At 43.0% G+C, this 27,289-nt stretch overlaps 1 protein-coding gene across 2 annotated transcripts in view; it reads right to left on the bottom strand.

Moving 5' to 3' along the window:
* The window catches only part of adcy3a (adenylate cyclase 3a), a 29,738-nt gene extending 4,750 nt beyond the window's left edge, over positions 1-24,988 (bottom strand). Inside the window, exons 1-18 of one of the 2 annotated variants that reach the window (XM_020655797.3) lie at positions 24,697-24,988; positions 22,110-23,271; positions 17,280-17,429; positions 13,442-13,572; positions 13,205-13,316; positions 12,583-12,710; positions 10,738-10,896; positions 9,375-9,540; positions 9,112-9,231; positions 8,265-8,407; positions 7,152-7,313; positions 6,955-7,042; positions 5,656-5,772; positions 3,898-4,190; positions 3,724-3,805; positions 1,924-2,082; positions 1,566-1,712; positions 1,255-1,368 (exon numbers count right to left, since the gene is read on the bottom strand). In XM_020655797.3, the coding sequence (XP_020511453.3) occupies positions 1,255-1,368; positions 1,566-1,712; positions 1,924-2,082; positions 3,724-3,805; positions 3,898-4,190; positions 5,656-5,772; positions 6,955-7,042; positions 7,152-7,313; positions 8,265-8,407; positions 9,112-9,231; positions 9,375-9,540; positions 10,738-10,896; positions 12,583-12,710; positions 13,205-13,316; positions 13,442-13,572; positions 17,280-17,429; positions 22,110-22,784 (2,946 nt within the window). In that variant the 5' untranslated portion in view covers positions 22,785-23,271; positions 24,697-24,988. The remainder of the gene's footprint in view (positions 1-1,254; positions 1,369-1,565; positions 1,713-1,923; positions 2,083-3,723; positions 3,806-3,897; positions 4,191-5,655; positions 5,773-6,954; positions 7,043-7,151; positions 7,314-8,264; positions 8,408-9,111; positions 9,232-9,374; positions 9,541-10,737; positions 10,897-12,582; positions 12,711-13,204; positions 13,317-13,441; positions 13,573-17,279; positions 17,430-22,109; positions 23,272-24,696) is intronic. The other variant, XM_065958282.1, reaches the window with a different exon arrangement.
* Between the last annotated feature and the right edge of the window lie 2,301 nt (positions 24,989-27,289).

Genomic DNA, 27,289 nt, shown 5'->3' with positions numbered 1-27,289 from the left:
CAACTACATATCAAACTACAGGTTAGCATATAGAGGAAACTACAGGTTAGCAGACAGAGCAAACTACAGGTTAGCATACAGAGCAAACTATAGGTTAGCATACAGAGCAAACTACAGGTTAGCATACAGAGCAAGCTACAGGTTAGCATACAACTACAACTACATATCAAACTACAGGTTAGCATATAGAGGAAACTACAGGTTAGCAGACAGAGCAAACTACAGGTTAGCAGACAGAGCAAACTACAGGTTAGCATACAGAGCAAACTACAGGTTAGCAGACAGAGCAAACTACAGGTTCGCATACAGAGCAAACTACAGGTTAGCATACAAATACAACTACATATCAAACTACAGGTTAGCATATAGAGGAAACTACAGGTTAGCATACAAATACAACTACATATCAAACTACAGGTTAGCATATAGAGCAAACTACAGGTTAGCATACAGAGCAAGCTACAGGTTAGCATACAGAGCAAACTACAGGTTAGCATACAGAGCAAACTACAGGTTAGCAAACAGAGCAAACTACAGGTTAGCATATAAAGCAAACTACAGGTTAGCATACAAATACAACTACATATCAAACTACAGGTTAGCATATAGAGCAAACTACAGGTTAGCATACAGAGCAAGCTACAGGTTAGCATACAGAGCAAACTACAGGTTAGCATACAGAGCAAACTACAGGTTAGCAAACAGAGCAAACTACAGGTTAGCATATAAAGCAAACTACAGGTTAGCATACAGAGCAAACTACAGGTTAGCAAACAGAGCAAACTACAGGTTAGCATACAGACCCTAACCCTAACCCTAACCCAATAGCTACAAATAAAAATAAAGATAAAACTACAGCTAGAACTACAACTACAGCTAAAGATAAAACTACAAGTCAGACTATAGGTAGAACTACAGCTACAGAAACAACTTCATCTACACTTCAACTACAGCTACAGCTATAGATCAAACTACAGGTTCCACTACAACTGAAACTGAAGGTTAAACTATAGATACAATAACAACTACAAGTCAAAACTACTTCTTAAAACTACAGATTTAATTATTGATCTAACGATGACTAAAACTACGACTACATACTGACACACTGAGACACAATGACACTCAAACAGACGCAGAAACAAAAGAGACCACAGAGAGACAGAGACAAAGAACACACACACGCAAGCACACACGCACACACGCACACACGCATGCACGCACGCACGCACGCACGCACGCACACACACACACCTTCATACAGCTGTATCCGTTGCTGACGTCTGGAGTGACTCCTGAAGCGGCCATGTACGTGCTGCCGATCGTCTTTATTTTGGTGATGCAGCGAAACTGAGGCTCATCCAGCAGCTGACAGGGACAGATGTTTCACAGACAGATGTTTAGGGTTACACAAACTGGAAATGAAACCATTTCAAACAACTACTGTAGTTTTCGTCAGGAGCTAAAGTTAACTAATGTTAATGCTGTAATGTTAGCAGGATAATTAGTGAACGGGATTTTAATTCGTCCATGGTCTTAAACTGAGTTCAACTCGAGACACTCACACTGTCGAAGTCCGAGATGATCTCGTTGAGGAAGCGGAGACACTCGATCCCGCCGTTGTTGATGCTCTCCTCGGTGTAGAAGTCAGAGAAGTTTGGGATGGAGGCGAACATGACTCCGATCTCATCGTACGACTGACTGTACAGCTCCTGGAACACAGAGAGACACATGAAATATGAAAAGTCATTCTGTAAGAAAGCTTCAAATAACTGCAGATCTTAAGTCACATTTTCAACACAAAAGCTGGAGAGAGCAATTTTGACGCAAAGGATTTCTATTTTTGTTGTTGTGATGTTGATATTATTAAATTTGACAAGATTGTTTATTATTATTATTTGACCTTGTGTGTGACTCTCTCACCTCGTCTCTCTTCTTGGAGCCCAGGAAGTGTCGAGCGACGTGTTCAGGCAGCATGTTGGTCACCAGAGCTTCGTTCCAGCGTCTCATCTCGTAAACTTTCTCCTTCTGTTCATGGACCTCGATCTTCCACAGGAACAGAGTGCGGGCCAGTTTCTCCACCTGAAGGAACACCAAGCACCAGGAGTGTGATGTGTCTTTCTGTCTAAATATTTCATCAACAACAAGAAATAAAGGGCCTCTGATTGTAGCTCAAGTGTTTGTTGGTCAGTAGCTTTCCGCTGCCTTAAAGATGAGAAAGGTCCATCCTCTCCGTCTTTCACCTGCTCCACTTTTCAGAAAATGTATGCTCAAACAGGCCGTTTGGAGATTTTCCCTTCATGACATCACAAAGGGCAGTAGCCCCTCCCCCAGGTGGATGACACTCCCACAGCTAGGTGTTTGTTCTGCCCTCTGAGTCTGCCTTCTCACCGTAAACAATAGGGCATGGAGCGAGAAAGCACCGAGTACACCCAAGCCCTTCCAGAGAGGGGGTGTGGTCAGACACAGCTCATTTACATATTTAAAGGTACAGACACAGAAACAGCCTGTTCTGAGCAGGGCTGAAATAGAGGGGTTTATAGACATGATCAAATACAGGATCAGAGTGGATTTAGAACAAGAAACTTCACACACATGTTTTGGGGAGCTCCGAGACTTATTTAAACTGGTTAAACAGAAGAAGAATATGTGACCTTTAATAAAACAATAACTGACTAATGGGTTAAAAATGTGCATATTTTACTTTTCAAAATATGGGTGCTGAACATCTACTAACAAATGCATCAGTCTACAATTAGCAATGACAGTGGCACCATACAGTACCATTGATGGTGAGTGTGAACCTCCAAAGTCATCCATGATTTCTGATTTCTTGTCACCAGTGGACGCAGAATGAATCATGATGCAAAGGTGTGCGGTAATATTTAATAAAGAAAATTAAATAAACATTGGCTAAATTCAAATGATTATTAATAAATAAAATGTTTTTTTTAAAGAGGAAACATTAAAGGCTTTATATGCGATTTTTTGATCCAGAAGATGTCGCCCCTTGAGCACCAGCATGAAACTAAAACAACTGGCGCTGCATTGTTGTGTTAGCATGCTAATACTAGTGATCTTTATTATGCTGGTATCTTCACACTGCATGTAAATTTACCTGAAATGAGCGTGATCTAGAAACACAGTTAAGCAGTGAGTACAGTATGTTATTCTTCTTTTCTCTAGTCCCTCAATTAAACAACTTTTATACACGAGGGGAGGAGTCAGCCGGCCGTCCGGGCGATGTAAACAAAGTGAAGATAGGACTCTGAAAACATCACAGACAGTGGGACTCGGGTGTTACACCCATTGTAGACAGTCATGACTCACAGAGTTATTTTCAGAGGAGATACTTGATTTCTACATTTAAGTGTGAAAAATCACATATAAAGACTTTAAGTAAATAAAGTGACCAACATTTTTCACGGGCATATCAGTACTCAACCCTGCATGAGTCTGACGTTGAGAGTTCCTATGTTTTGTTCTTTGTTAAGAACTAATCCCAGGTCCAGATAAGAAAGCATTGGTGTAACTGGGTTTGATGAAGAAGTTGGTGAATCAGGCATGCGGGAAAGTATTCCTGAAATGTGCATCTTATTTTTCCAGTTTTGTTTCCATCACAGATCAGAATGTCTGATCCCGTCTGAAGGTTGGGATCAAACCACAACATATGTATCACACCTGTTTTCTTTATGTGAAGTGACATGTTAGAAGCTGACTTACATGTCTGGAGAAATAGTAGAAGCTGACCATCATGATGAAGATCATCACTGACATGGTGAACTTGGAGGGAACCAGGGAGGACCTGATCGGAGAAACACAAACCTGTTGTCACTTCTGTTTTGTAATGGCCGTCTGTTAAAGTAACAAACCACATGAATCTGCTTCCTGTCTCACCTGTAGTCCTGGAAGCGGGCCGAGTCGTAGTGGTCGAAGATTTCCCTCCAGCTGTAGATGTTGACGATGCCGGTTGCCACGGTGATGAGCAGCATCAGCGTGAGCTTCACCATGTGACTCACCTGAACCAGCATGGTGGTGGCCATCAGGGCCAGCACAGCGATGTAGCTGTAGTATTTAGGGTTGTCATGGCAACCATCGGGGCTGGATAAAGAGGAGGATGAGGACGAGGAGGAGGAGGAGGGGCCCACAGTGGGGCTGCCTGAGGCTGAGACTTTAGGCAGACAGCTCAGCTGGACCGAGGAGAGAGAGAGATTCATCACATCAAAACTATTTCTAAATTTGTTAGTCAGCAGCCTCACAAAAATCCATTAACCCTGAACAAATAAAGTCACATATCAGAACTCTAAGTTTTAGCTGAGGGATTGTAAGACTCTGATGTACCGGTAATCAATTAAAGGAGTCTAATCCTCATGGTAGTTTTAATGACTTGTACTTCAGTTACAGATAAAAAACAGTAGTCAAAGTCTTCCTGACACTTTAATCTCATCCTAAAAACTTTCTTTTTTTTAAATTACTGGCGCCTGGTTTACATGCAGAACGACCGCCAGATGGTGGCTTTAGTGCATCAGAACACTGTTTACTTTGCGCCATTAAATAACAAAAGAAGAAGAAAACACCTTTCAGGTGACGCAACTGTAGCTAACTGTAACTAACTCATAATCTCTTGATTTAAGGAACGATAGATTCTACTCAGACTGCATACAGTCTGATGATTTTACTTAATATTGTTTGTAAAAATTGATTGTACAAGCATTATTGTTTGTGTGTTTGTGCATTGTCTGTGTATTGCCTCTTATGGCTTCCTCTCATTTTCTTTTTGCCACTTGTACCTTGTCATGTTTATTTCACCAATAAAAGTACGGATACACTGATACTTAATCTCTACAGTAAGCCTGTTTGAGCAATTTCAATTTCTGTATGTAACTATGTACATCCTGTTGCATACAGTGTGTGTGAGAAATCCCCCCCCACCCCCGGAGAATATTTACATTTTTTCAAATAATTGCCAGTGACTTTCTAATCGCAATTCTTTATGAAATGCCTCTTCGTACATTTTTTATTTAGCTGACTATGACTAGGCTATAGTCCTACAAGCGGGCAGCCTGGGTTCAAACTGACCTGTGGCTCCTATCCCGCATGTCATTCCCCTCTGTCTGTCTCTGATTTCTGACTCTATTTACTTTCCTATCTCTAAATAGAGGTATTAAAAGCCCAAAAATAAACCTTAAAATGTAACAATGTAACAAACTGTGTGGCGCTTTTTCTCGACTAATCTAACTTCTTTGACATTTTGATCACTCTGTTCTTATATAAAACATGTAAATGGTGTCCCGCAAGGGGTCCATACTGGGTCTACTGTACTTTTTATTTATGGTATCCACAACGACTATTTTAGCAATGTTACTAATACAAAAATACATTTTATGCAGATGACACCCTTGTGTATATTCTGTTATTTCATAACTGTTGCACTCGAGGAACTAGAAGATAAAAAGAATGATGTTCAGAGGAATCTTTGTGAATTAAGGCTTAAACTCTCCAGGTTAAAGAAATTAGCTGAGTGTTTATCAGAATGTTACTTTAATCAACGAGGTGATCAAACATGTCTTAAATTACAAATACCTGGGTTTAATTATCAGAGCAATCTGTCCTTAAACATTTAGAAGTAGAGAGTTAATGTAACAATCAGCTCACCATGTCAATGATGTCGGCCATGGTGAGGATAAAGATGGCCGCCATCGCCCATGTGTTTCGAGCCCAGCGAGTGTGGTCGATCCAGGTGGAGAAGGACACCAGCTTCTTGGGAAACACCTGACACACACACACACACACACACACACACACAGAAATAGGAATGTTTAGCACTTTAACACAAGGACTGGAGTCATGCAGAATGACGTCATTCATGAAGTTTATGTTTTTATACTTAAGCTGAGTAGTCTCATTTTGCTGTGTGAGGACTGTGACTGTTGATATTCTGACGTCCTAACATTAAATCACACAAAAAAACCTGAGCATTTTAAAAAGTTATTCGTTGCTTTGCACTTGCAGACAGACGTGACAAAGCATTAAGAATTGACTCTACATTTGGTCTGAACACGTGTTGACCAAACCACATCCATATCCTGGATCGGGGACGCCTGAAAGCAAACGTTATCAAAGTTATCATGAACACGTGTTTTTATTTATTCCTGATGCAGTGTGTATGACATGTCTGAATGTCAGCATTGACAGAGCTCAGAGCTCACATTCAGACACGTGACCGTTAATGGACTGACTGTGTTCATGGAAATGGTCTGTAGGCCCGAGGCTCTGTCATATTACAGCTCATATTGATGAGCAGAGAGCGGCTCAGAGCATCATTCACATCATCTCAGTGTGTGTGTGTGTGTGTGTGTGATTGATTAGCTGACTGTGTGCGTGGCTCTGACCGACTTCACTGCTGCTCCTGATGGTTATCAATAACTCTGACTTTCCATGATGAGGTGAAATCAAAAGCTCTGCTTAATGCAAAACAACCGAACCATACACACACCCGACCTCTGTGTGTGTGTGTTTGTGTGTGTGTGTGTTGTACAAGTGTGACAATACATACATACATACATAGAGCCATTTTAAAATCACCTTATCACCAATTTACAAAACTTTCTGTGTCTGTGTAAAGCTTAAATATCCGTATCAGATAAAACATGTTAAAGGAACATTTTCAAAAAGTTTTGAAACTTTGCACACTTATCATGATGCTGTAATGGTATAAATTGCATTCATCTTCCTGATTTGTCAGTTTAAACTGGCCACTCCACAGAAACAATGCAAATCCACAACCTGCAGGGAGGACCAGAGGCTGGCGGTGCCATCTCTGCTTTTGTTAGCCACACTCGACCATTGTTTACCCGCTGCTGCTGTGAGACCGTGTTTAGCCGTGTCAACAAAAAACAGGAAACTGTGCCCTCATTTGAATGTTTTTTTGAGTTTACTCATGTTGTAACTCACTCTGGGGAAGATGGCAGCCAGGGAACAGATCGTCAGGACGAGCAGCAGAACTTCTCCCACAGCAAACGTGATGTAGTTTGCAATCAGCCTGTTAAAGCACACACACAGACACACACACACACACACGTTTACAATGATGCAGCTCCTGGTTGACATTAATCCAACATGTTTACAAAGCCGTGTGTGCAGACTCTGACCAGGGGTCTATGAGGGCCTCCATGGCTGCGGTGAAGAGCAGCACCACACAGGAGCAGCAGAAAGCCGCTCCGCTCTGCTTCTCCTTCTCCACAGAGTACCGGGTCTCCAGGTCCGGGTCCTCAAACCTCAGAGAGAGCCTGTTGGTGTGTTTCCCCTTCAGACTGAAAACACACACAAGAGAACCAGAGAGAAAAAAAACTCTGTTATGTTGATGATCCTTTAATATTCACACCAAAACAGTGCATTCAATTCATTATTACACCACTGAGAACTGACAGACTCTACCGGCTTCTTACATTGTTTGTGCATTATATGAATCAACATCAAACTAAGGATCAACTGTTTTTGATAAATTAGTGCAACATGAGCTCAGTATCATTTAATAACCTGTATCACTGAGGCTGAAGAAATCAGGCTGAGGAAATCTACCGGAGTATTCTCAAAATGTTTGTACCTGTTGGACACTTAGAACCCTAAATGAGTAAAAACAGGACCCAGGTTTAGATTTTAGAGGAAAATGTGAGGAAGGAAGTTTTTTTTGGGAAGCAGTTTGATGGAAAAAAAGACATAATCCACCAAGCGTTCACAACCTGGTCTCTTGTCTATGCGTAATCAGTGCATCTTAATGGGTCTTAATCAAAACAAAGTACTGAATGAGTCGCAAAAGTGCCGTAACTAAGCTCAGTCGTCATTATGTCTTTGAAGATTTATACTGATTCCAAGAAGGAGTAATATCTGTGTCCCAGCCTGTGAGTTCACATTACATTTGAGGGTTGTGGAAGCACGGCACAGCGGGAGCTCCACATACACACACAGTCAGACATGCGCACACACACACAGCGCTGCGCTCCCCCGCTGACTCAGCTGACCCTGTAACGCCTCTTGTTACTAGCTACACAGACGATACCCCTCTGTGCACCAGGGGCGTAAATATCGCGGCTTGAAACTACAGTCTGAATAGGGCTGAAGTGTAAGAGTAGGGATGTTTCTTTTACATCCAATGCAGTGTTTCTTCATGTTTCAGACAGAGAGGAGTTATCATTAAGGTGATGTATAATCAGTGTTTCTTCATGTTTCAGAGAGTGGGGGGGGGGGGGGGGGGTGTCTCTTACGCCTGCACTGTCTCTCTCTCCAGCAGAGCCTCGTTCAGCAGCTTGTTCAGCTCCTGCTCGTTCTCCTGGGCGTCGATCACTCGCTCAGCCAGGTCTCTCAGACGCAGCCTCCGCCGAGGGTTTGGGAACGATGGGTTCACCACCTGAAGACCACAGAACAAGTTTACAGTCCTGGATCTCCTTTTTAATGGTATGAGTACCAAATCACTGATATCAGTCAGCCTCAAATAAACTGCCACAAATATTTACACTCAGTCCTCATGTTATTTACAGATGACGTAACAGCATGAAGGATTTATAGGAAATCTGCTTGTGATGTCCTCAGGTTGAAACTTTGCACGGGTTCTGCTGAATATCACCAGTAAAAGTTTCTCTGTTACCTTGGTGTCGAGCTCCTCGGGCTCCTCGGGTGTGGTGCAGGCCGTGTTCACGCTTCCGTTACACTGAAAACTGTGCAGCGCTTTTTCTAGATTAATCTAACTTCTTTGACACTTCTGATCACTCTGTTCTTAGATCAAACATGTAAATGGTGTCCCACAGGAGTCCATACTGGGTCCACTTTTTATTTATAGTATCCACAACGATAAGTATAGCAATGTAACTGATACAAAAATACATTTTATGCAGACGACACCCTTGTGTATATTCTGTTATTTCTTAACTGATGCACTTAAGGAAATAGAAGATAATTTGAATGATGTTCAGAGGAATCTTTGTGAAGATTATTGAGGCTTCAACTCAATATAATGAAATTGAGTTTCTCCCGGTTAAATAAATTAGCGACATCCTCAGGTTTAAACTTTGCACGGGTTCTGCTAAATATCACCAGTAAATGTTTCTCTGTTACCTTGGTGTCGAGCTCCTCGGGCTCCTCGGGTGTGGTGCAGGCCGTGTTCACGCTTCCGTTACACTCTGTGGTGTTGATCAGCAGCGGAGAGTTTCCATTGGATGACGTCACAGACAGCTTCTGATGTAAACGAACAAACAAAACAAAAACAAACAAAGAGGAGGCAGAGAGTGAAAGTCATATATCCATATCCAAGATATCCAGATCCCTGCGCTGTGTGTGTGTGTGTGTGTGTGTGCCTGTCGTTGTTTTTTTTTACTCACCACTCCGTTGATGCCGTTCTTGCCCACAGGTCCTTTAGGAACCACCACCAGGTACGTCTCGATGCCGCGCTCTCTCAGGTAGTCGCAGCGCTCTCCTCCGTCTCCCGGCTCGATATCAAACTCCCCGTGCAGACACTCCATGGTGCTCTGAGAGATGTGGACACGCCTGACACACACACACACACACACACACACACACACACACACAGAGGGGTCAAAGATTAGCAACATTCTAACAGTTAGCATGAATGTGTGTATGTGTACGGTGCAGACGTCACGCTTCATGCAGTCAAGACAATGAATAAGTCTGAGTGGAGACAAAAGGCAGTCACACATGGCGGTATTCACACCGCAATCAAGGTGGCGTTAAAGCTCTGAACTTTTTTTTTTTTTACCAACGGCTATTGAACAACAAACACAGGTGAACTCCAAGAGTGACAAAGCACAAACTGGAAGACCCGCCTCCTTCTTTAAATCAGTCGTGCGGGGAAACTTCAGAGTTCTCAGTTGCTGGGAACGAGTTGAACATAGCGGTGAATATAAGACAGTGTCACCCAGAGGTGCCGATCACTGGAGCCAGGGAGAGGCGTCCGACAGATTATCACTACTGTTTTAAAAAAAGGGTGATGAAGGATGTGAGAGCAGAGAGGGTCGACGACATTCCTGACGCTAATTTGTTTTTATGCAGTAGTAGACGTCCTGGACTTTAAGTATTTATTAAAAGTGCTGGGGGTGGGGCGCTGGTGGCGCAGTGGTTAGTGAGCGCGTCCCATATATGGAGGCTGTAGTCCTCCAAGCGGGCGGCCCAGGTTCAAATCCGACCTGTGGCTCCTTTCCTGCATGTCATTCCCCTCTCTCTCTCCCCGATTCCCTGATCTCTCCAAAAAAGCCCCAAAAGTAAATCTTAAAAAAATCCCATCCTGTGTGCACATAAGCCGGTCCGAGGTCCCTGCCTTACCCGGGTACAGGAACAAGTTATTGAGCTCAGTGTATCTGATGGACCTCTCGAGCTACTTCCTGCAACCTCACTGTGATCGCACATTTTGATCCACTCGGAGTGATCCTTGTGCACCTTTAAGATTTGAATACAAACCTCCGAGACTCACAGGTTCATCATGAATATGAAACATTGCTCCTAAAGGCACCTTTTATTTTATCATCTATTTTACAATCTTTACATTTCATACTTAGAGATGTTTATTTTTGCATGAATTCAGGAGTTTTTGTTGCTTTTTTTCCTGTTTTACTGAACCCGTACTAAGACCATCAACCTTAACTGTTTTGTTCTGTTGCCATGGTTACATCTGTATCTAACACATCAACATGTTTCTTCAGTGAGTGTTTCTCTGTTCCCCGCTCTCACCCCGGTATCCCTCCGGCCTCCATCTTGTTGGCCACGGTGACGTCGGTGGACCAGACGTCGTACTGCCACCGCTTCTGACCCAGAACTCCCCCGAGAACCGTCCCGCTGTGGACCCCCACACGCATGTCCACGTCAGTCTGAGTCTTCTCTCTGACGTACCTGTGGAAGAGTAACAGAGCACAGACATATGAAGACACAACAGATTCTGGTTTTGTCCAGATTTGTTCTGGTTTCAAACCTCTGACCACCATTACACCTCGAACACAGGAAGGAGGAATCTTAAAAAAAGGACCAGGTACTTTAAGGGACTAAAGGAAAACGTATGAAGATTATAGTTATTCTCCTGATGTGTGAATACGTCACACCTTTACTACAGGTGAACAGAGGTGACAGCCATGACTTCTTTTATCAACTTCAATGAACACTGCTGCATCACTTTTTGTTTAATCTGAAAAACACATCTCCTGAAAATCAGCATGACGACCTCTTCAGGGAAAATGAGCCTCTATTCACACAGCCAAACTTTTATTATCACATTTACCCATGTCCTCACATCAGCTCATACCTGCTTCACGCTGACATTTTGACAAAAAAGGCAGGCTGGGAAATTTTGGGGAAAGTCGAGGTGATTTGTGGCTGTTTGCGTTCACACTTTGCAGCTCACACTGAAATAATTCTGGATGTTTGGTTTGGTGCTTATGTGAATCTGGCTTTACATCGTCAAACTCCTCCATACTTTTTAACTGTTAGATGCAGAGCAGTTTTTCTGAAGGTGCATGCAGAGTGAAAGGCTTGAGGAGGTAAAAAATCTCCAGCAGCACTTTAAGTATGAAGATCAACTTTATTAGACCGACGTGTTTCAGCTCGTGGCCTTCAGCAGGGTCAAGTCCCTTTTAGAGGTTTTTAAACAATAAAATCTCTGTTAACGTTTATGACTTGCATCAAAAAGCACCAAAGTTTTAAAAAGAATCTTACAGTCAGATCATCCGTCGTGTTTTCAAACCCAAAAGCTGCTGCGAGCAAAAGAAAGAGAGCAGCAGCGCTCTAATCAAACTCTCAGGTCTTTTGGGCGTCTCTTAAAGAGGCAAAAGTTATGATCATGACTCTTACAAAGACCGGAGCAGAGGAGATGACTCTCTGAATTTCACAAATACATCGACAACATTTCTGTACTGAAATGTTGCTGATGTATTTTTGCAATTCAGACGACTTCTACTGTTGTTGCCATGGTATCAAAACTTGTATCCATGGTGTTTGATTTTTTTTTTTACTAGTATCTTACCGAAGTATTCAATTCTGGTATCTTGCAAGCTGTACAGTGTGTGAAACAAGTCTCTGATTTATTTATGTGTCAGAGCGGCTGTGGCTCAGTTGGTAGAGTCAGTCGTCTCTCAACTAGAAGGTCGAGGGTTCGATCCCCAGCTCCTGCAGCAACACGTCTGATGTGTGCTTAGGCGAGACACTTAACCCCAAATTGCTCCTGCTGCTGCGTTGGCAGTATATGAATGTGATTAGTTACTTCTGATGGTCACTTTACTCAGCAGCCTCTACCATCAGTGTGTGAATGACCTGCGGTGTAAAAGTGCTTTGAGTAGTCAGAAGACTAGAAAAGCTCAAGTCCATTTAGCATTTATCAGAGCCTGTAAAAGTCGTTCCATCGGTCTGGAATCTGACCAAAATGTTGCATCACGATCAATCTGACCTCACTCGACCTTTGATGGCCAGCCAGCGCTCACATCTGAGGTCCTCAGAGGGTCGATAACAGCCCTATCAGAGAGATCAATGACCGAGCCAACACATCAAAGCACAAAGCAGCTTTTACAGTTTCGTCCCTCCTGTACTCACGAGATGGCCTCCACCATGGCGAGGCCCATCATGATGGAGCAGGCGGCGTGGTCCTCCCTGTAGTCGGGCAGACCACAGATACAGTAGTAACAATCCCCCAGGATCTTGATCCTCAGCTGGTGGTATTTCTGACAGAGAGAGAGAGAGAGAGAGAGAGAGAGAGAGAGGGAGAGAGGAGAGATGATACCTGCATCCTCAAACAGCTGACACACCTGTGGTATAAATCAATAAACATACTTTAATGCTTATTTTCCCGTAAATAAAATGCTTTAAAAATAGATTATTTCAAAATATTAGTTAGAATGTCTTGTCTATTAAAAGTTCTTGTTGGTTGTCATGATTCTGGAAGTCATCAGTGGGGGAAAGAAAGTCATAAACACAGCTGTAACAGTTTCACTATGACTAATCAGAAGAAATAAGAACCATTAATCTAATCAAACAAGAGATAGAAGAAATCTTCATGTCTACTTCTCAGCCAGGATATCCAACATTTATTTTTATCTTGACGAGATGAAACTTGAATGAAAAACACGTGTGAGTGATTAACAGGAAAAAGTTCTGAGACCAGAGTGTGTGTGAGTGTGTGTCAGTGTGTGTGTGTGTGTGTGTGTGAGAGACTCACAGCAGCCAGTTTGTCGAAGCGAGCGAAGAGTTCGTTCAGCAGTTTGACCAGTTCCTGAGCGCTGCAGGACGACGACAGCTGAGTGAAACCCACGATGTCTGCAAACAGGATGCTGCACAGGACACACACACACACACACACACACACACACACACACACACAGGAGAGACACACATCGTGTTAAAACTGGGTGTACCTGTGCTGCAGGTAGGACAGGTGAGACAGTGTGAGGGTTACCTGACGTTCTCGTGGCGGTACATGTACATGGTGTTAAACTGCTGCATCTCCTTCTGACTGGGCTCCTTCTTCATGTCCTGAAGCATCTCGTCTGCTATGTGCTTCGGCAGGATGGACAGCAGGAGGCGCTCCTGAGGACGACAGAGAGACACTTCCTTTAAACTTCAAAATCTGTTGTTCTTACGTTCCTCTACTGAAAGACTCAACGGGTCAAATGTTTATTTTATTTACTTCATCACAACAACTGGAGGACAAATCAAATTTTTAATGTATTTTAATGTAATTTTAATTTTAATGTAATGGTTGTCACATTAAGAACTGCACCCTTTAAGGTGAGCTGTGATTTACACTGTGTCTGGATGCCTTAGTGGTGGAAACACTGGACTCAATGCACAAAGGAAGCATGGGTCATGGCCAACTGCCGGACAGTGTGAGGTAATTAATCGAGTTTCAACTTATATTAAAAACCACAAGCAGGTGGGAAAGGGCCCTCGCACCTTAGTGTAAGTCGGGGTGTGGTGCAACTAGAGGAGGAGAGGCAACATTAATCCAGACTCTATAGACTCTCATCAAACACGTAAAGCTTTGGTCATAGCGCTGGCCTTTAACAATAGATGGTACTATGACCAACGCCAAGTAAAGGATGTTTATCTGTTGAGGCGGGTTAACATTTTGAGCGGACAGAATGAGTGATTTGAGGGTAACTACTGCCTCTTACCAATAGGAGGCGCTATGTTTTTTAATTTATTTTAAAGTCTTTATATGTGATTTTTCACACTTAAATGTAGAAATCAAGTCTATCCTCTGAAAATAACTCTGTGAGTCATGACTGTCTACAATGGGTGTAACACCCGAGTCCCACTGTCTGTGATGTTTTCAGAGTTTTCAGAGTCCTATCTTCACTTTGTTTACATCGCCAGGACGGCCGGCTGACTCCTCCCCTCGTGTATAAAAGTTGTTTAATTGAGGGACTAGAGAAAAGAAGAATAACATACTGTACTCACTGCTTAACTGTGTTTCTAGATCACGCTCATTTCAGGTAAATTTACATACGCATATAAAGCCTTTAATGTTATGTTTTTCTGTTCAGGCCACGACTGTCATCGATTGTGCTAAATCTGAAGATACGATATTCTATAACAGCGTCGCTATCTCCTTCTGTCACTAGGGGGCGCTATGGCTACAGATGAATGTTGTTGACAAATGTGTCCGAATACTTGAAACACACTGATGGTTTGATCCAGAACAAAATAAAGAAAGGTCAATGTAGCTAATCTGATGAGGTTTTTTGTTTCTTCTTTTGATTATTTAAGATGAACAGGATCCTGAGTGTGACATTCTGATGGACGGCGTGCAAACAAAGATGGACGACAGAAACGCTGCGGCTCACTGATGATCTGGATGACATCATTTCCCTTTTTTGTCAGTCTCTGTATTTAAGAAAAACACTTAAAGACAGAGAGAAAGAAATGACCAACAGGAGGAGATTAAACTGTAAAGAGAGCTCACACACACACACACACACACACACACACATTCTCACACACACACACACACACACACACACACACACACACACTCACACACACACACACACACACACACACTCGACATGTGAATACATATTTCAGTCAGGACTTCTCACACAAACACACACACACGCTCTTATCAGAACCTGACTGGCTCTGTGATTACAGCTGACACCGTCTCAGGAGGACGGTTACCACGGTAACCACCAGCCACCGGATGCCAGTTGATTGGTTGGCGGCCCTTGGTCTCCCAGCATGCCCTGCCACTACATCATCAGCATTCTCGAAGTTTCTTGGTTTTTCAACACAATGACTGTCCGTCTTTTCCTGTCTAGTCCGAACACACACACACACACACACACACACACACACACACACACACACACACACACACACACACACACACACACACACACACACACACACACACACACACACACACACATTATCTCTCTCTCTCTCTCTGTCCTCTGTGTGTTTCCTCCTCGCTCGCCCTCTGTGCTAACTATCTGTTCCATTAAGGATAGTGATGGGGGAAACCCCGCGGCCACAGGTGAGAGAGAGAGGAGGTGAAACAGAGCGAGCTTAAAGACACACACACACGCACACACACACGCACACACACACACACACACACACACACACACACTGACCAGTTACACATTACTTTAACTGTGGCTAATTTTCAGACATTGAGGGATGTTAAAAGGAGTCAGACAGTGGTTACCATGGGAACCACAAACTTAGCCTGGTCCAGGTCAGACTAGCTCCACGTCAAAGCTGATGCAGTGTATCACTTAAAGCACCACCCTAAAATAAAGAGCTAGCATTAGCATGTTAGCATGCTAATGTCAAGCTAATTAGCATTTCACACAACATGTGGTGTGTTTGTGTAGTTGTGTTATGTTTGTGTAGTTGTGTTATGTTTGTGTTATGTTTGTGTAGTTGTGTTATGTTTGTGTTATGTTTGTGTAGTTGTGTTATGTTTGTGTTATGTTTGTGTAGTTGTGTTATGTTTGTGTTATGTTTGTGTAGTTGTGTTATGTTTGTGTTATGTTTGTGTTATGTTTGTGTTATGTTTGTGTAGTTGTGTTATGTTTGTGTTATGTTTGTGTTATGTTTGTGTTATGTTTGTGTAGTTGTGTTATGTTTGTGTTATGTTTGTGTTATGTTTGTGTAGTTGTGTTATGTTTGTTATGTTTGTGTAGTTGTGTTATGTTTGTGTAGTTGTGTTATGTTTGTGTTATGTTTGTGTAGTTGTGTTATGTTTGTGTTATGTTTGTGTTATGTTTGTGTTATGTTTGTGTTATGTTTGTGTAGTTGTGTTGTGTTTGTGTAGTTGTGTTGTGTTTGTGTAGTTGTTGTGTTGTGTTTGTGTTATGTTTGTGTAGATGTTTGTGTAGTTGTTGTGTAGTTGTTGTGTTGTGTTTGTGTAGTTGTTGTGTTGTGTTTGTGTTGTGTTTGTGTTGTGTTTGTCTAGTTGTTGTGTAGTTGTTGTGTTGTGTTTGTGTTGTGTTTGTGTAGTTGTTGTATTGTGTTTGTGTTGTGTTTGTGTAGCTGTTGTGTTGTGTTTGTGTATTGTTGTGTTGTGTTTGTGTAGTTGTTGTGTTATGTTTGTGTAGTTGTTGTGTTGTGTTTGTGTTGTGTTTGTGTAGTTGTTGTGTTATGTTTGTGTAGTTGTTGTGTTGTGTTTGTGTTGTGTTTGTGTAGTTGTTGTGTTATGTTTGTGTAGTTGTTGTGTTGTGTTTGTGGTGTGTTTGTGTAGTTGTTGTGTTGTGTTTGTGTAGTTGTTGTGTTGTGTGTGTGTAGTTGTTGTGTTGTGTTTGTGTTGTGTTTGTGTAGTTGTTGTGTTGTGTTGTGTGTGTGTTGTGTTTGTGTAGTTGTTGTGTATTGTTGTGTTGTGTTTGTGTAGTTGTGTTATGTTTGTGTAGTTGTTGTGTTGTGTTTGTGTATTGTTGTGTAGTTGTTGTGTATTGTTGTGTTGTGTTTGTGTTGTGTTTGTGTAGTTGTTGTGTTGTGTGTGTGTTGTGTTTGTGTAGTTGTTGTGTGTGTGTAGTTGTTGTGTTGTGTGTGTGTAGTTGTTGTGTTGTGTGTGTGTTGTGTTTGTGTAGTTGTTGTGTGTGTGTAGTTGTTGTGTTGTGTGTGTGTAGTTGTTGTGTAGTTGTTGTGTATTGTTGTGTTGTGTGTGTGTTGTGTTTGTGTAGTTGTTGTGTGTGTGTAGTTGTTGTGTTGTGTTTGTGTATTGTTGTGTAGTTGTTGTGTATTGTTGTGTTGTGTGTGTGTTGTGTGTGTGTTGCTGTGTGTCTCACCTGCTGCTGGCTCTGCTCCTCCAGGTTCAGTTTGACCTCCAGCGATTGTCGGGCCTCCAGGAAAGCCTTGCGGTGTTTTCTGTCGGCCATGTAGTACGACATGACGCCCACCGTGATGGAGCACACGTAGATCACCGTGTTGGCCAGCAGCTGGAACAAAAGAGGCCGCAGTGTTACAACAACGAGCTACATCTGATGAAAACATGCACAAGAACACAAGAACACAAGAACACAAGAACACAAGAACACTAACAGACCGATTTTGTTTGTTGTGTGAGTTGGGAGAAAATGAAAACGAGATTCACTTTTTGTTTTACTGCCCGATGTACGCTCATCATCATCATCATCATCATCATCATCATCATCATCATCACTACATATTTATGATGGAAACATCTTCAAACATTCACTAATTTAACAGTCAAGTATTCAGATGATAGAACATTTTAGCCTGATTTCATTGCAAACGGGGCGCAGATAGCCGTTCGGTTGCGCCCCGTGTACAGAGCTTATAGTCCTCCAAGCGGGCGGCCCGAGTTCGAATCCGACCTACAGCTCCGTTCCCGCATGTCACTCCCCACTCTCTCTTTCTGATTTCCTACTCCTGTCCTACCAAATAAAAGCTGAAAGTCCGTAAATAAAATCCTTACAAGCATCATCAGAAAATGCAAAGAACGTGTTTCCGTCTCCTCCTGATTTGTCAGTTTCTTCAACATGCGCGGTATAAACACATCATAGAAGGGGAATAACCTCCAGTTAGATCTTTGTACAGCCATTGTCCTCCGTTCATTGCAAACACATGAAGGAGATCTTTCTACATGCAGGTTTACTCTTTAGATCACAGTCAGACTCAGAGTAAATCTGAGGTTTAGCTACATTAGTTTTAACTTATTGTTGCCAGGATCAACAGAGACTTGAGGTGGAATCAGAATCGTTACAGCTGGACGTAAAGAAACAAATAATCATTTTAAGATTTAAGTTTGAAACTCTCCAGATGCATTCAAAGAAAACATCTGTAATAAGACACATAAGTGAAGGTAAAGCCATGTGTGTGATCCTACAGCTCCACAGAGCAGACACACAGGAGGAAACACTGACTTCATCAGGGACTATTTACAGCGGCGGATGAATCCACATGTGGTACTGTAGTGAGAATATTTGAGACTGTGTGTGTGTGTGTGTGTGTGTGTGTGTGTGTGTGTGTGTGTGTGTGTGTGTGTGTATTAAGATACAGTGTGTAGTAAACTTCATACTGATGTGTTTATATCTCTCAGAGGCAATGTGTATCCGGCTGTGCCACACGCACGCACGCACGCACGCACGCACGCACGCACGCACGCACGCACGCACGCACGCACGCACGCACGCACGCACGCACATATATAGTAGTAGTATGGAACTTTTCCACCATGCGGTCACATATCGTCTCCTTTTCAACCAGTGTAAATAAGTGTCAGAGCTCCTCAAAACATGTGTGTGAAGTTTCTTGTTCTAAATCCACTCTGATCCTGTATTTGATCATGTCTATAAACCCCTCTATTTCAGCCCTGCTCAGAACAGGCTGTTTCTGTGTCTGTACCTTTAAATATGTAAATGAGCTGTGTCTGACCACGCCCCCTCTCTGGAAGGGCTTGGGTGTACTCGGTGCATTCTCGCTCCATGTCCTATTGTTTACGGTGAGAAGGCAGACTCAGAGGACAGAACAAACACCTAGCTGTGGGAATGTCACCCACCTGGGGGAGGGGCTACTGCCCTTTGTGATGTCATGAAGGGGAAATCTCCAAACGGCCTGTTTGAGCACACATTTTCTGAAAAGTGGAGCAGGCTAAAGACGGAGAGGATGGACTTTTCTCATAATTTTTGGGTTTTGTAGACAGACTAGAGACACATGTTAGAGTTAGAGGAACATGGTGAAGTGTATTTTAGATAATATGTGACCTTTAAAATTGCAGTTTGTCAGTGGGCCAGAGTCATCTCATGAGAAGACGTGTGTACGTGTGTTAGCTTCAAGTTAGGAACGTTACAAACCAATCTCAACTAGCCTCTAATAAATACACCCCGCTAACAGCTGAATACACAAACACATACTTCACATACAAACAACGTGCTGCAGGCACTCATAGACTCAAATTTATGCAAATTGGTGGTCAACACGGTTCTTTGTCTTCTCATAACAACTTTTTGGCGTCTTCAGCAAAGATGTTGTGAGACGTTCTGCTTGTTAACAAATGCACAGCGTTGTCTATGAGGGGGCGTGGCTAACAGCACCATGTGTTTGAAGACATGTGCAGTTACACTCAGAGACCTGCGGTGGGCGCCAAAGCTCACCTAACCAAAGTTCTACTTATTGTTGTTTTAAATATGACACAAACGTATAAACTCAGCTTCTAGTCGATGAAACTTTTGACTCTATTTTCAGGTTCCTTTTCTTCTGTGATGAGAGACTCCTTCATCTGTCACCCCGTCTGACTCACAGAACTGTTCAGACTGTTTGTTTGTTTGTTGTGTTTCATTCAGTCGCTCCGATCACGTTAAACTGATGCTAACTATCAAACTGTTCCCCTGGAAGGATCCCTACAGAGATCGAGGATTTTGTCAAAGAGGAAGACACCCTGCTAGGGGTTATGTACTTTCTAACAAACTTTTGTGAACAGGGCTTCAAGCATTCAAATATTATAATTATTATTATAGGGGACATATTATGAAAAATCCACCTGTACAGTGTTTTTGAACATATATTTGGGTAACCTGAGTGTCTACTGACCCACAAAATGTGAAATAAACACATCCAGTCCTTTGTTTGTGGTCTGCATAAGTCTTACAACACAGACAAAAATGCTCTGTTTTAAATTTGCTCTCCTTGTGATGTCACAGTGGGATTCTGGTTAACAAAATCCCCTCCCCTCCCCTGATATCTCCACCCATGGACTCCACCCCCAGCCTAGAGCAAAACTTTTGCGCATGTCCGCCATTTTTATTCTCTCGACAGAGGAGTGATGTCTACGGGGAAAACTCAGGGGGCGGGCTCATTGCATTTAAAGAGACACACACACCAAAACGGAGCGTTCTGAGAGAGCTGGTTTATACAGGGTCACAAACCTCCTCTGGTGCTTGATTCATGTTATATTTTGACCAAAGCACAGCACAGATGTTTCATTTAGACCACAGGGGGAGTGTTTGAAAAGGTGGAGGAGGAGGGATAATATGTCCTCTTTAAAACAACAGTAAAACACATTAACTAACTAACCAGCACATAATATGAACCCTCTAAACCTGACCTGCCCTCCAGCCAGGACTTATACAGGCCCAGAGTCAGGAAACAGGCAGGTAGCATCACTGCAGACTTCTCAAACCCCTCCCCTCTGGTGGGCGTTACAGTTCAACAGGAACACCAAAACAACCCGACAAAAGAACAGTTTCTTCCCCCAGGCTGTCGCTCTAATGAACGCTAAACGCTGTCAGACCTGAAACCAAACGAGCTCTGTGAATGTACATAAGAATATTTAAACGTATTAATCTGTGCACACTCTTAATGTAAATACTGTAAAAACCCATGTAAATGACCCAATCTGTTACATAACTACATATTCTGTTATCATGTTTATCTCAGCATTTTTACACTACTCACCACTGCACTGTTGTCTCATTTAGTCCTGTAGTTTTTGTTTAGATAGTTAATATTATACTTTTTCTACACATAGAGCTCAATTCACTGAAGTCAAACTCCTCGTGTGTGTGTGTGAGCATACCTCACCAATAAAGCTGATTCTGATTCTAAACTTTGCTCTCCTCTGAAGATCTTTGTTGTCTCTTATTTTTCTCTCTTTCCTCTCGCTGGAACACGACCATATTCAAAATCTTTTTCACATCATTCGACCAGATGTGGGTATAAAATCTTATGCATTGTTTAGGTGTGAAGTGTGTCAGCGATAAAGAGCAGGAATAATCACGCCTGCTTTATAATGTGCTGACTCACTCTTTTAACTAGATCACTCCTGATTTGAATGCAGTTATGAAGCCGTCTGTATTGAGTAACACACTGCAGCTTGTGTTCAGGTATGTGAACGTTTTTTAAGAGATGTGTTCTGGTGGAAAAACATCTGGATGGTTCTAACAGTGGGAAAGAAGACTATTGCTATTAAGTCACAGAAACATGAAGGAGACGCTGACTGGACTTTTTCTCGTCCTGGTGTCTTTAGGAACAGTCACATTAAACTTTTTCCATCAGATATCGTGGGGTACAAATATGGAATTCTAAAAGACACGTTGTTAACAGCTCTTCGTCTACAGAGATTTTTAAAAGGAAACTGTCTTCACAGTTAATCCACGAGGTCAGACTTTTGCATAAATAAAACATATATATATATATATATTTTTTTTTTTTCATCAACTCACTCATTTCACTCCTTTTTTAACAGATTAATGCCTGTTTCATTTAGCTGATATAGGGTTCACATTCTCACACATTCTGACACACCTTTTATGTTTTTGTTAATCCTATTTTGATGCATTCTTATATGTGTGCTAATAAATAAATAAATAAAATAAAATAAAACTCAGAGGGGATCATGGAGGTCGCTTGGAAAAGGTGCAAACCTCTTCAGTCGATGAAGATACTTCAGCAGTGTCTTTTAAATATAAATGCATAAATGACTCCCTGGCTCAGTCTGTAGTCCTTAATGTGACTCTTAGCAACCCTGAGGCCGCTCTGTGATTGGCTGAGAACAACTAAGAGTGTTTTTTTTTTTTTGCATCTGCCAACGACTGACTTTTCTTAAAACCTCACATCACACAGGTATGTAGATTACTTAAATCATGTCCCTTTCTTACCTGTCGTCCCAGCGCCGCCCCCTGGATGTCCTCCTGCTGCTGCTGGGCGATGGTGACGCCCAGCACCAGGGTGTGGACCCCGCAGGACACCGTGGTGATGAGGACGATGGGCGTGAGCCTGAGCGGCAGCGTGAGGAAGAAGGAGAAGCTAAAAAAGGCCTGCCAGCCCACCGTGTCCGACGCCTGGTGGAAGCGGGCGTAGTTCAAGCCCAGGTAGCAGAAGATCTGCGCGGCGATGAGCACCCACAGGGCGTAGGGTACCACCCGCCGGGTCACGCGGTCCGGCAGCAGCCCGAAGCGGCACAGCAGGTACAGGGTGATGTCCGCCGCCAGCCCCAGAGACGCCACCAGCACGGACGCCAGCTTGTCGGAGGTGTAGATGACGGCGCACATGACGATGATGTAGCTGTCGAAGAGGGCGGCGAACACCACCAGCACCAGCAGCGTCTCGTGCCTCTGCCTCCTGAAGTAGGTCTGGTACAGGTTCTCCAGGGACTCGGGGGCGAAGGTGAGCCTCATGAAGCGGGGCAGGCAGAGGCAGCATCCCGAGCTCCGCACCGTCACCTCATTGGTCCGGCCCACCGCCTGGCCCGGGTCCGAGGGCAGCGTCACCGAGCAGTCCGCAGAGTACTCCGCCGAGTACTCAGGCTCAGAGAAGGCCCGGTTCCGAGGCATGATGGTGGACTCTTTTGAGAACCGGGGGGGATGTGTGTGTGTGTGTGTGTCTGTGTGTGTGTGTGTGTGTGTGTGTGTGTGTGTGTGTGTGTAGTCTTGGAGTCTCAGGCGTGCATCACCTGTGTTGCATTTGTGGCGTGCTGGGTTCTCTCAGTCTCCCCCTGAGAGGCGTCATGAATCAGCGCGGCGTGCCCGTGTCTTCTTCTTCTTCTGTCTCGGTGAGTCTGATCGCTCCATCTAAAGCCGCTCGCATCGTCAGTCCTGTGTGTGTGTGTGTGTGTGTGTGTGTGTGTGTGTGTGTGTGTGTGTGTGTGTGTGACACGCTCAGGTCGGACACGCCTCCTCCTCGCCCTCGGACATGTGACTCAAACACCCGGCTCCTCCTGTCTGCTTACTCAGCGGTGGTGCAGATGTGGCTCCTCCCCTCCTCCAGCGTCCGCCTCCGTCCTCAAACATGACAGACCGGTTCAGCAGTTCCTCACATGGCCTGAACAAAGAAGAGACTTTTAATATAACATAAGTTACAACAGCTTTATTGACAACATTAAACACACACACACACACACACACACACACACACATCTGACTTTACATCACACCTGCAGAACACAGCGATCAGGGGTTATATTTAGATGTCATCCTGGTGAAGTCCTAGGCGCCCAATATTGAGTCATTTCTTGTTTTTGATTACACAAAAAATTGCATGCAAACTCCTGCACACTTTCTAAATTGCACAAATACATTGGCAACATTTCAGTACCAAAACATTGGCAATGCATTTGTGCAATTTAGACATTTTTTTTCTATATTTCTCACGCAGCAATTTGGGTTAAAATTTGACTGTAAAAGATCTGCTGGGTTTTTTTGTAAAGCTTCTGTACTTGTGATACGATTCATGATTAAAATAAGAGCTTATACTACCTCCCTTTTTAGTAGAGCTTCTAACTGAATCTCATTTCATCTACTTTTATTACATTCTGAACCTCCTGTGTTTCCTCATTCAGAGTAAATGACAGTGTGTCCTCAGTTCCTGTTTGTATCAAAGTATTTTTTATCTTAGTTTTTGGATTGTGGGATAGGGAGTCATGCTGTTGCTGTTTGATTAAATGTTGATGTTAAAGCACTTTGGGATACAAAGTGCTATACAAATAAAGTTTGAGTTTGATTGATTATATTATATTATATTTTAAAAGATGTGGTGTTGAAAGGAAAAAGACACAATTTGACAACTTGAGTTTTTCATTTGATGGAGCAGCTGGGACTTCAAAGTATTCTATAGGACAAATATCCAAATCTGAGACACATCTGTCTATGTGTCCAGAGACCCTGATAATGCATTTTTCTTTTTGCAGACAACACAGGAGGAAGAAATCCACCATCCTGAATTTCTAAACACTCAGTTTTTTTTGCATTTTATGAAATTATGAAGTTGGAGTAGAAGGATATCTTACAGGAAATCAACCTGAAATAGTCAAATGAAGTGGTCAGGGTGTTTGAACACAGAGTCCAGTCTGTCAGCTGCAGGCCTGCACAGCTACATGTTGCTCTCTGAGTCACACACACACACACACACACACACACACACACACACACACACACACACACACACACAGGTTGTAAAAACACTGAAAACATCACTGTGTCTTAAACAAAACGTCCTGTGAGGGTGTCAGGTGTGCAGACTCCGTCAGGTGATGGAGGCTCACTGTCACTGATCACACTCTTTAATGGCTGCTTTAGCATCTGAGCTCCTCTCTGTTTATCTAAACCTTTAATCAGATTATTCCTCCTCCTCTTCAGGTCCAGTTAAAACCTCTGAAGTCCGATTTACGCCCACACTCTGCCCCCCCCCCTTTTTTTTTCCTCCAGATGTTTACAAATCAGAGAAAACAGGATCCAGCCTGATGCTCACCGTGTCTTCTGGAGCCAGATGTCGTCTCCTCTGAGTGCTAATTCCCCTCACACAGCTGAGTGTGTGTGTCAGTGTGTGTGTGTGTGTGTGTGTGTCTGTGTGTGTGTGTGTGTGTGTGTCCTCAGTCACACAAACACACATCAGCGTGGTTTAAAATATTTAAAAAAAACAAGTCAATCGATGAATCGCCCAGCAGGAACACAGACCACACAATGCTCGCTCCCGGTGTCCGTGCTCCCCGGTTTCTGAGCTCCTGGGTGTTTTCCGCAGAAGAAACGGAACAGATCCACCGTCAAGCTGCACGTGTTCAAAACAACAGGACTTCCGGGGGACTTCAAAGTAAAACATGCATGTGTTCGTTTTGCTTTTCATCCGTCGTAACTTGATGTTCATCATGCATATAAATTATATTTGTGCAGGTGAAGCAGACTGTAAATCAAGGATGTTATTGTCAAGTTTGGGATTTTTTATTTCGTTTTGACTTTTTGTTTTCAATTTAAGTTAAGTTTTCATTAGTGTTTAGTGTCAGCTTAAGTTTTTTTTTTTGTCTCTGTAGGCTATCATAAATGGTTCAGAGAAATATATCAAACAACTTCTTAAAAAATACCCTATAGCCAACAATATAGCATTATTAAAGTCTTTATATGTGATTTTTCACTCTTAAATTTAATAGAAATCAAGTATCCTCTGAAAATAACTCTGTGAGTCATGACTGTGTTCAGGCAGGAAGGCCAGGTCGGTGACCACGATCCCATGAGACTCCTGCACATAATACAGCTTCTACACACACACACACACACACACACACACACACACACACACACACACACACACACACACACACACACACACACACACACACACACACACACAGTGATCAGCATAGAGCACAGCTGATTGGTTAATCAATGTACATGTCTGTATGTACAGTGTCGTCGTGGTTACCTGCAGGGAGAAGGAGATGTAAATGGCCACGGATCCCGTCACAGTTCCCAGACCGAGGAACGTTCCAGAATCACTGAGAGGGAAAAAGTGTTTATTTATTTATTAAACAGATGTTTCCTTAGTCTTTATATTTGATTTTTCACACTTAAATATATAAATCAAGTATCTCCTCTGAAAATAACTCTGTGAGTCGTGACTGTCTACAATGGGTGTAACACCCGAGTCCCACTGTCTGTGATGTTTTCAGAGTTTTCAGAGTCCTATCTTCACTTTGTTTACATCGCCAGGACGGCCGGCTGACTCCTCCCCTCGTGTATAAAAGTTGTTTAATTGAGGGACTAGAGAAAAGAAGAATAACATACTGTACTCACTGCTTAACTGTGTTTCTAGATCACGCTCATTTCAGGTAAATTTACATGCAGTGTGAAGATACCAGCATAATAAAGATCGCTAGCATTAGCATGCTAACAAAACAATGCAGCGGCGAGTTGTTTTGGTTTCATGCTGGTGCTCAAGGGCGACATCTGCTGGATCAAAAAATCACATATAAAGCCTTTAAGGGAAAAAGTTTTAACTCCTGCAGTCAGCAAGCTCCTCCAAAATAAAAACGTCTGATGAGTCTGAGACAAACTGTGAGAATAAGTGTCACTCAGTGTGTTTGTGTCACAGACGGACACTCAGAGGCGATTCTACAGTCTGTTGGGGTCCAGGCAAAAATTCATTGGGGGGGGGGGGGGGGGGGGGGGGGGGGGGGCCCTCCAATCAGTGTTTATCACCACCAGTGTTCCAACGCTTACTCCTCTTCCTGTTTGTTACTCTTTCTTTGGTCTTTGGTTTTTCCAATGGTTTTCCATGGTTCCAATTTCCAAATGAACCCGTACATTTGAATCATTATTTTGCTGACGAATGAAAGACAAAGACCAGAGTCAAGGTCAGAGCCAGAAGAGGAATCTGAACTCCTTTTGATGACACTCTGATAAAATCCCTCAGTAGAGAAATATCAAAATGCAACTTGAGAAAAGAATGAGCATTAAAGTTATTATCTGTCAAGTCAAATAAATGACTCCATTTACTGTGTTATTAAACCTCACCAGACTGATGAAAATACACAAATCATATCTGCTCATCATATCTGATTTTATTTTGAAGCATTTTCCATCATGCTTTTAATTTGAAGGTTAGCGTCAAAAGGTTTTCGTATTACCGTTTCCTGTCTTGACGTGCAGCACCCCCCCCCCCCCCCCCCCCCCCCCCCCCCCCCCCCCCCCCCCCCCCCCCACCCCCCCCCCCCCCCCCCCCCACCCCGTAGCCCCGCCCTCCATCCTCCGGGAGGTGAAGAAGAAGACGTGATCAGAGAGGAAGAGGTTCAGCCTGTGTGTGTGTGTGTATGTGTGTTAGAGTGTGTGTGTGTGTGTGTGTGTGTGTGTGTGTGTGTGTGTGTGTGTGTGTGTTTTGCTAATACATTTATAACACTTTCTGTCTGTGTGTAAACAAAGATGCCTTCCTAGCTGCAGACTGGTTGCTATGGTTACTGATAGTTCCCCCTGTAACAGCTCTGTGTGAGTGGATGGTTTGCTGCCTTGCTCATTGACTCTCTCAGCTTCATTCACTGAACTGCACAGGTTTACAGGTGTGTTATAGAACTCAA

This window comes from Labrus bergylta, chromosome 8, assembly GCF_963930695.1.
Source record: "Labrus bergylta chromosome 8, fLabBer1.1, whole genome shotgun sequence".
NCBI classification, from domain to species: domain Eukaryota; kingdom Metazoa; phylum Chordata; class Actinopteri; order Labriformes; family Labridae; genus Labrus; species Labrus bergylta.
Note: the sequence above shows the minus strand (reverse complement) of the source record. Positions and strands in the feature narration are given on the sequence as shown.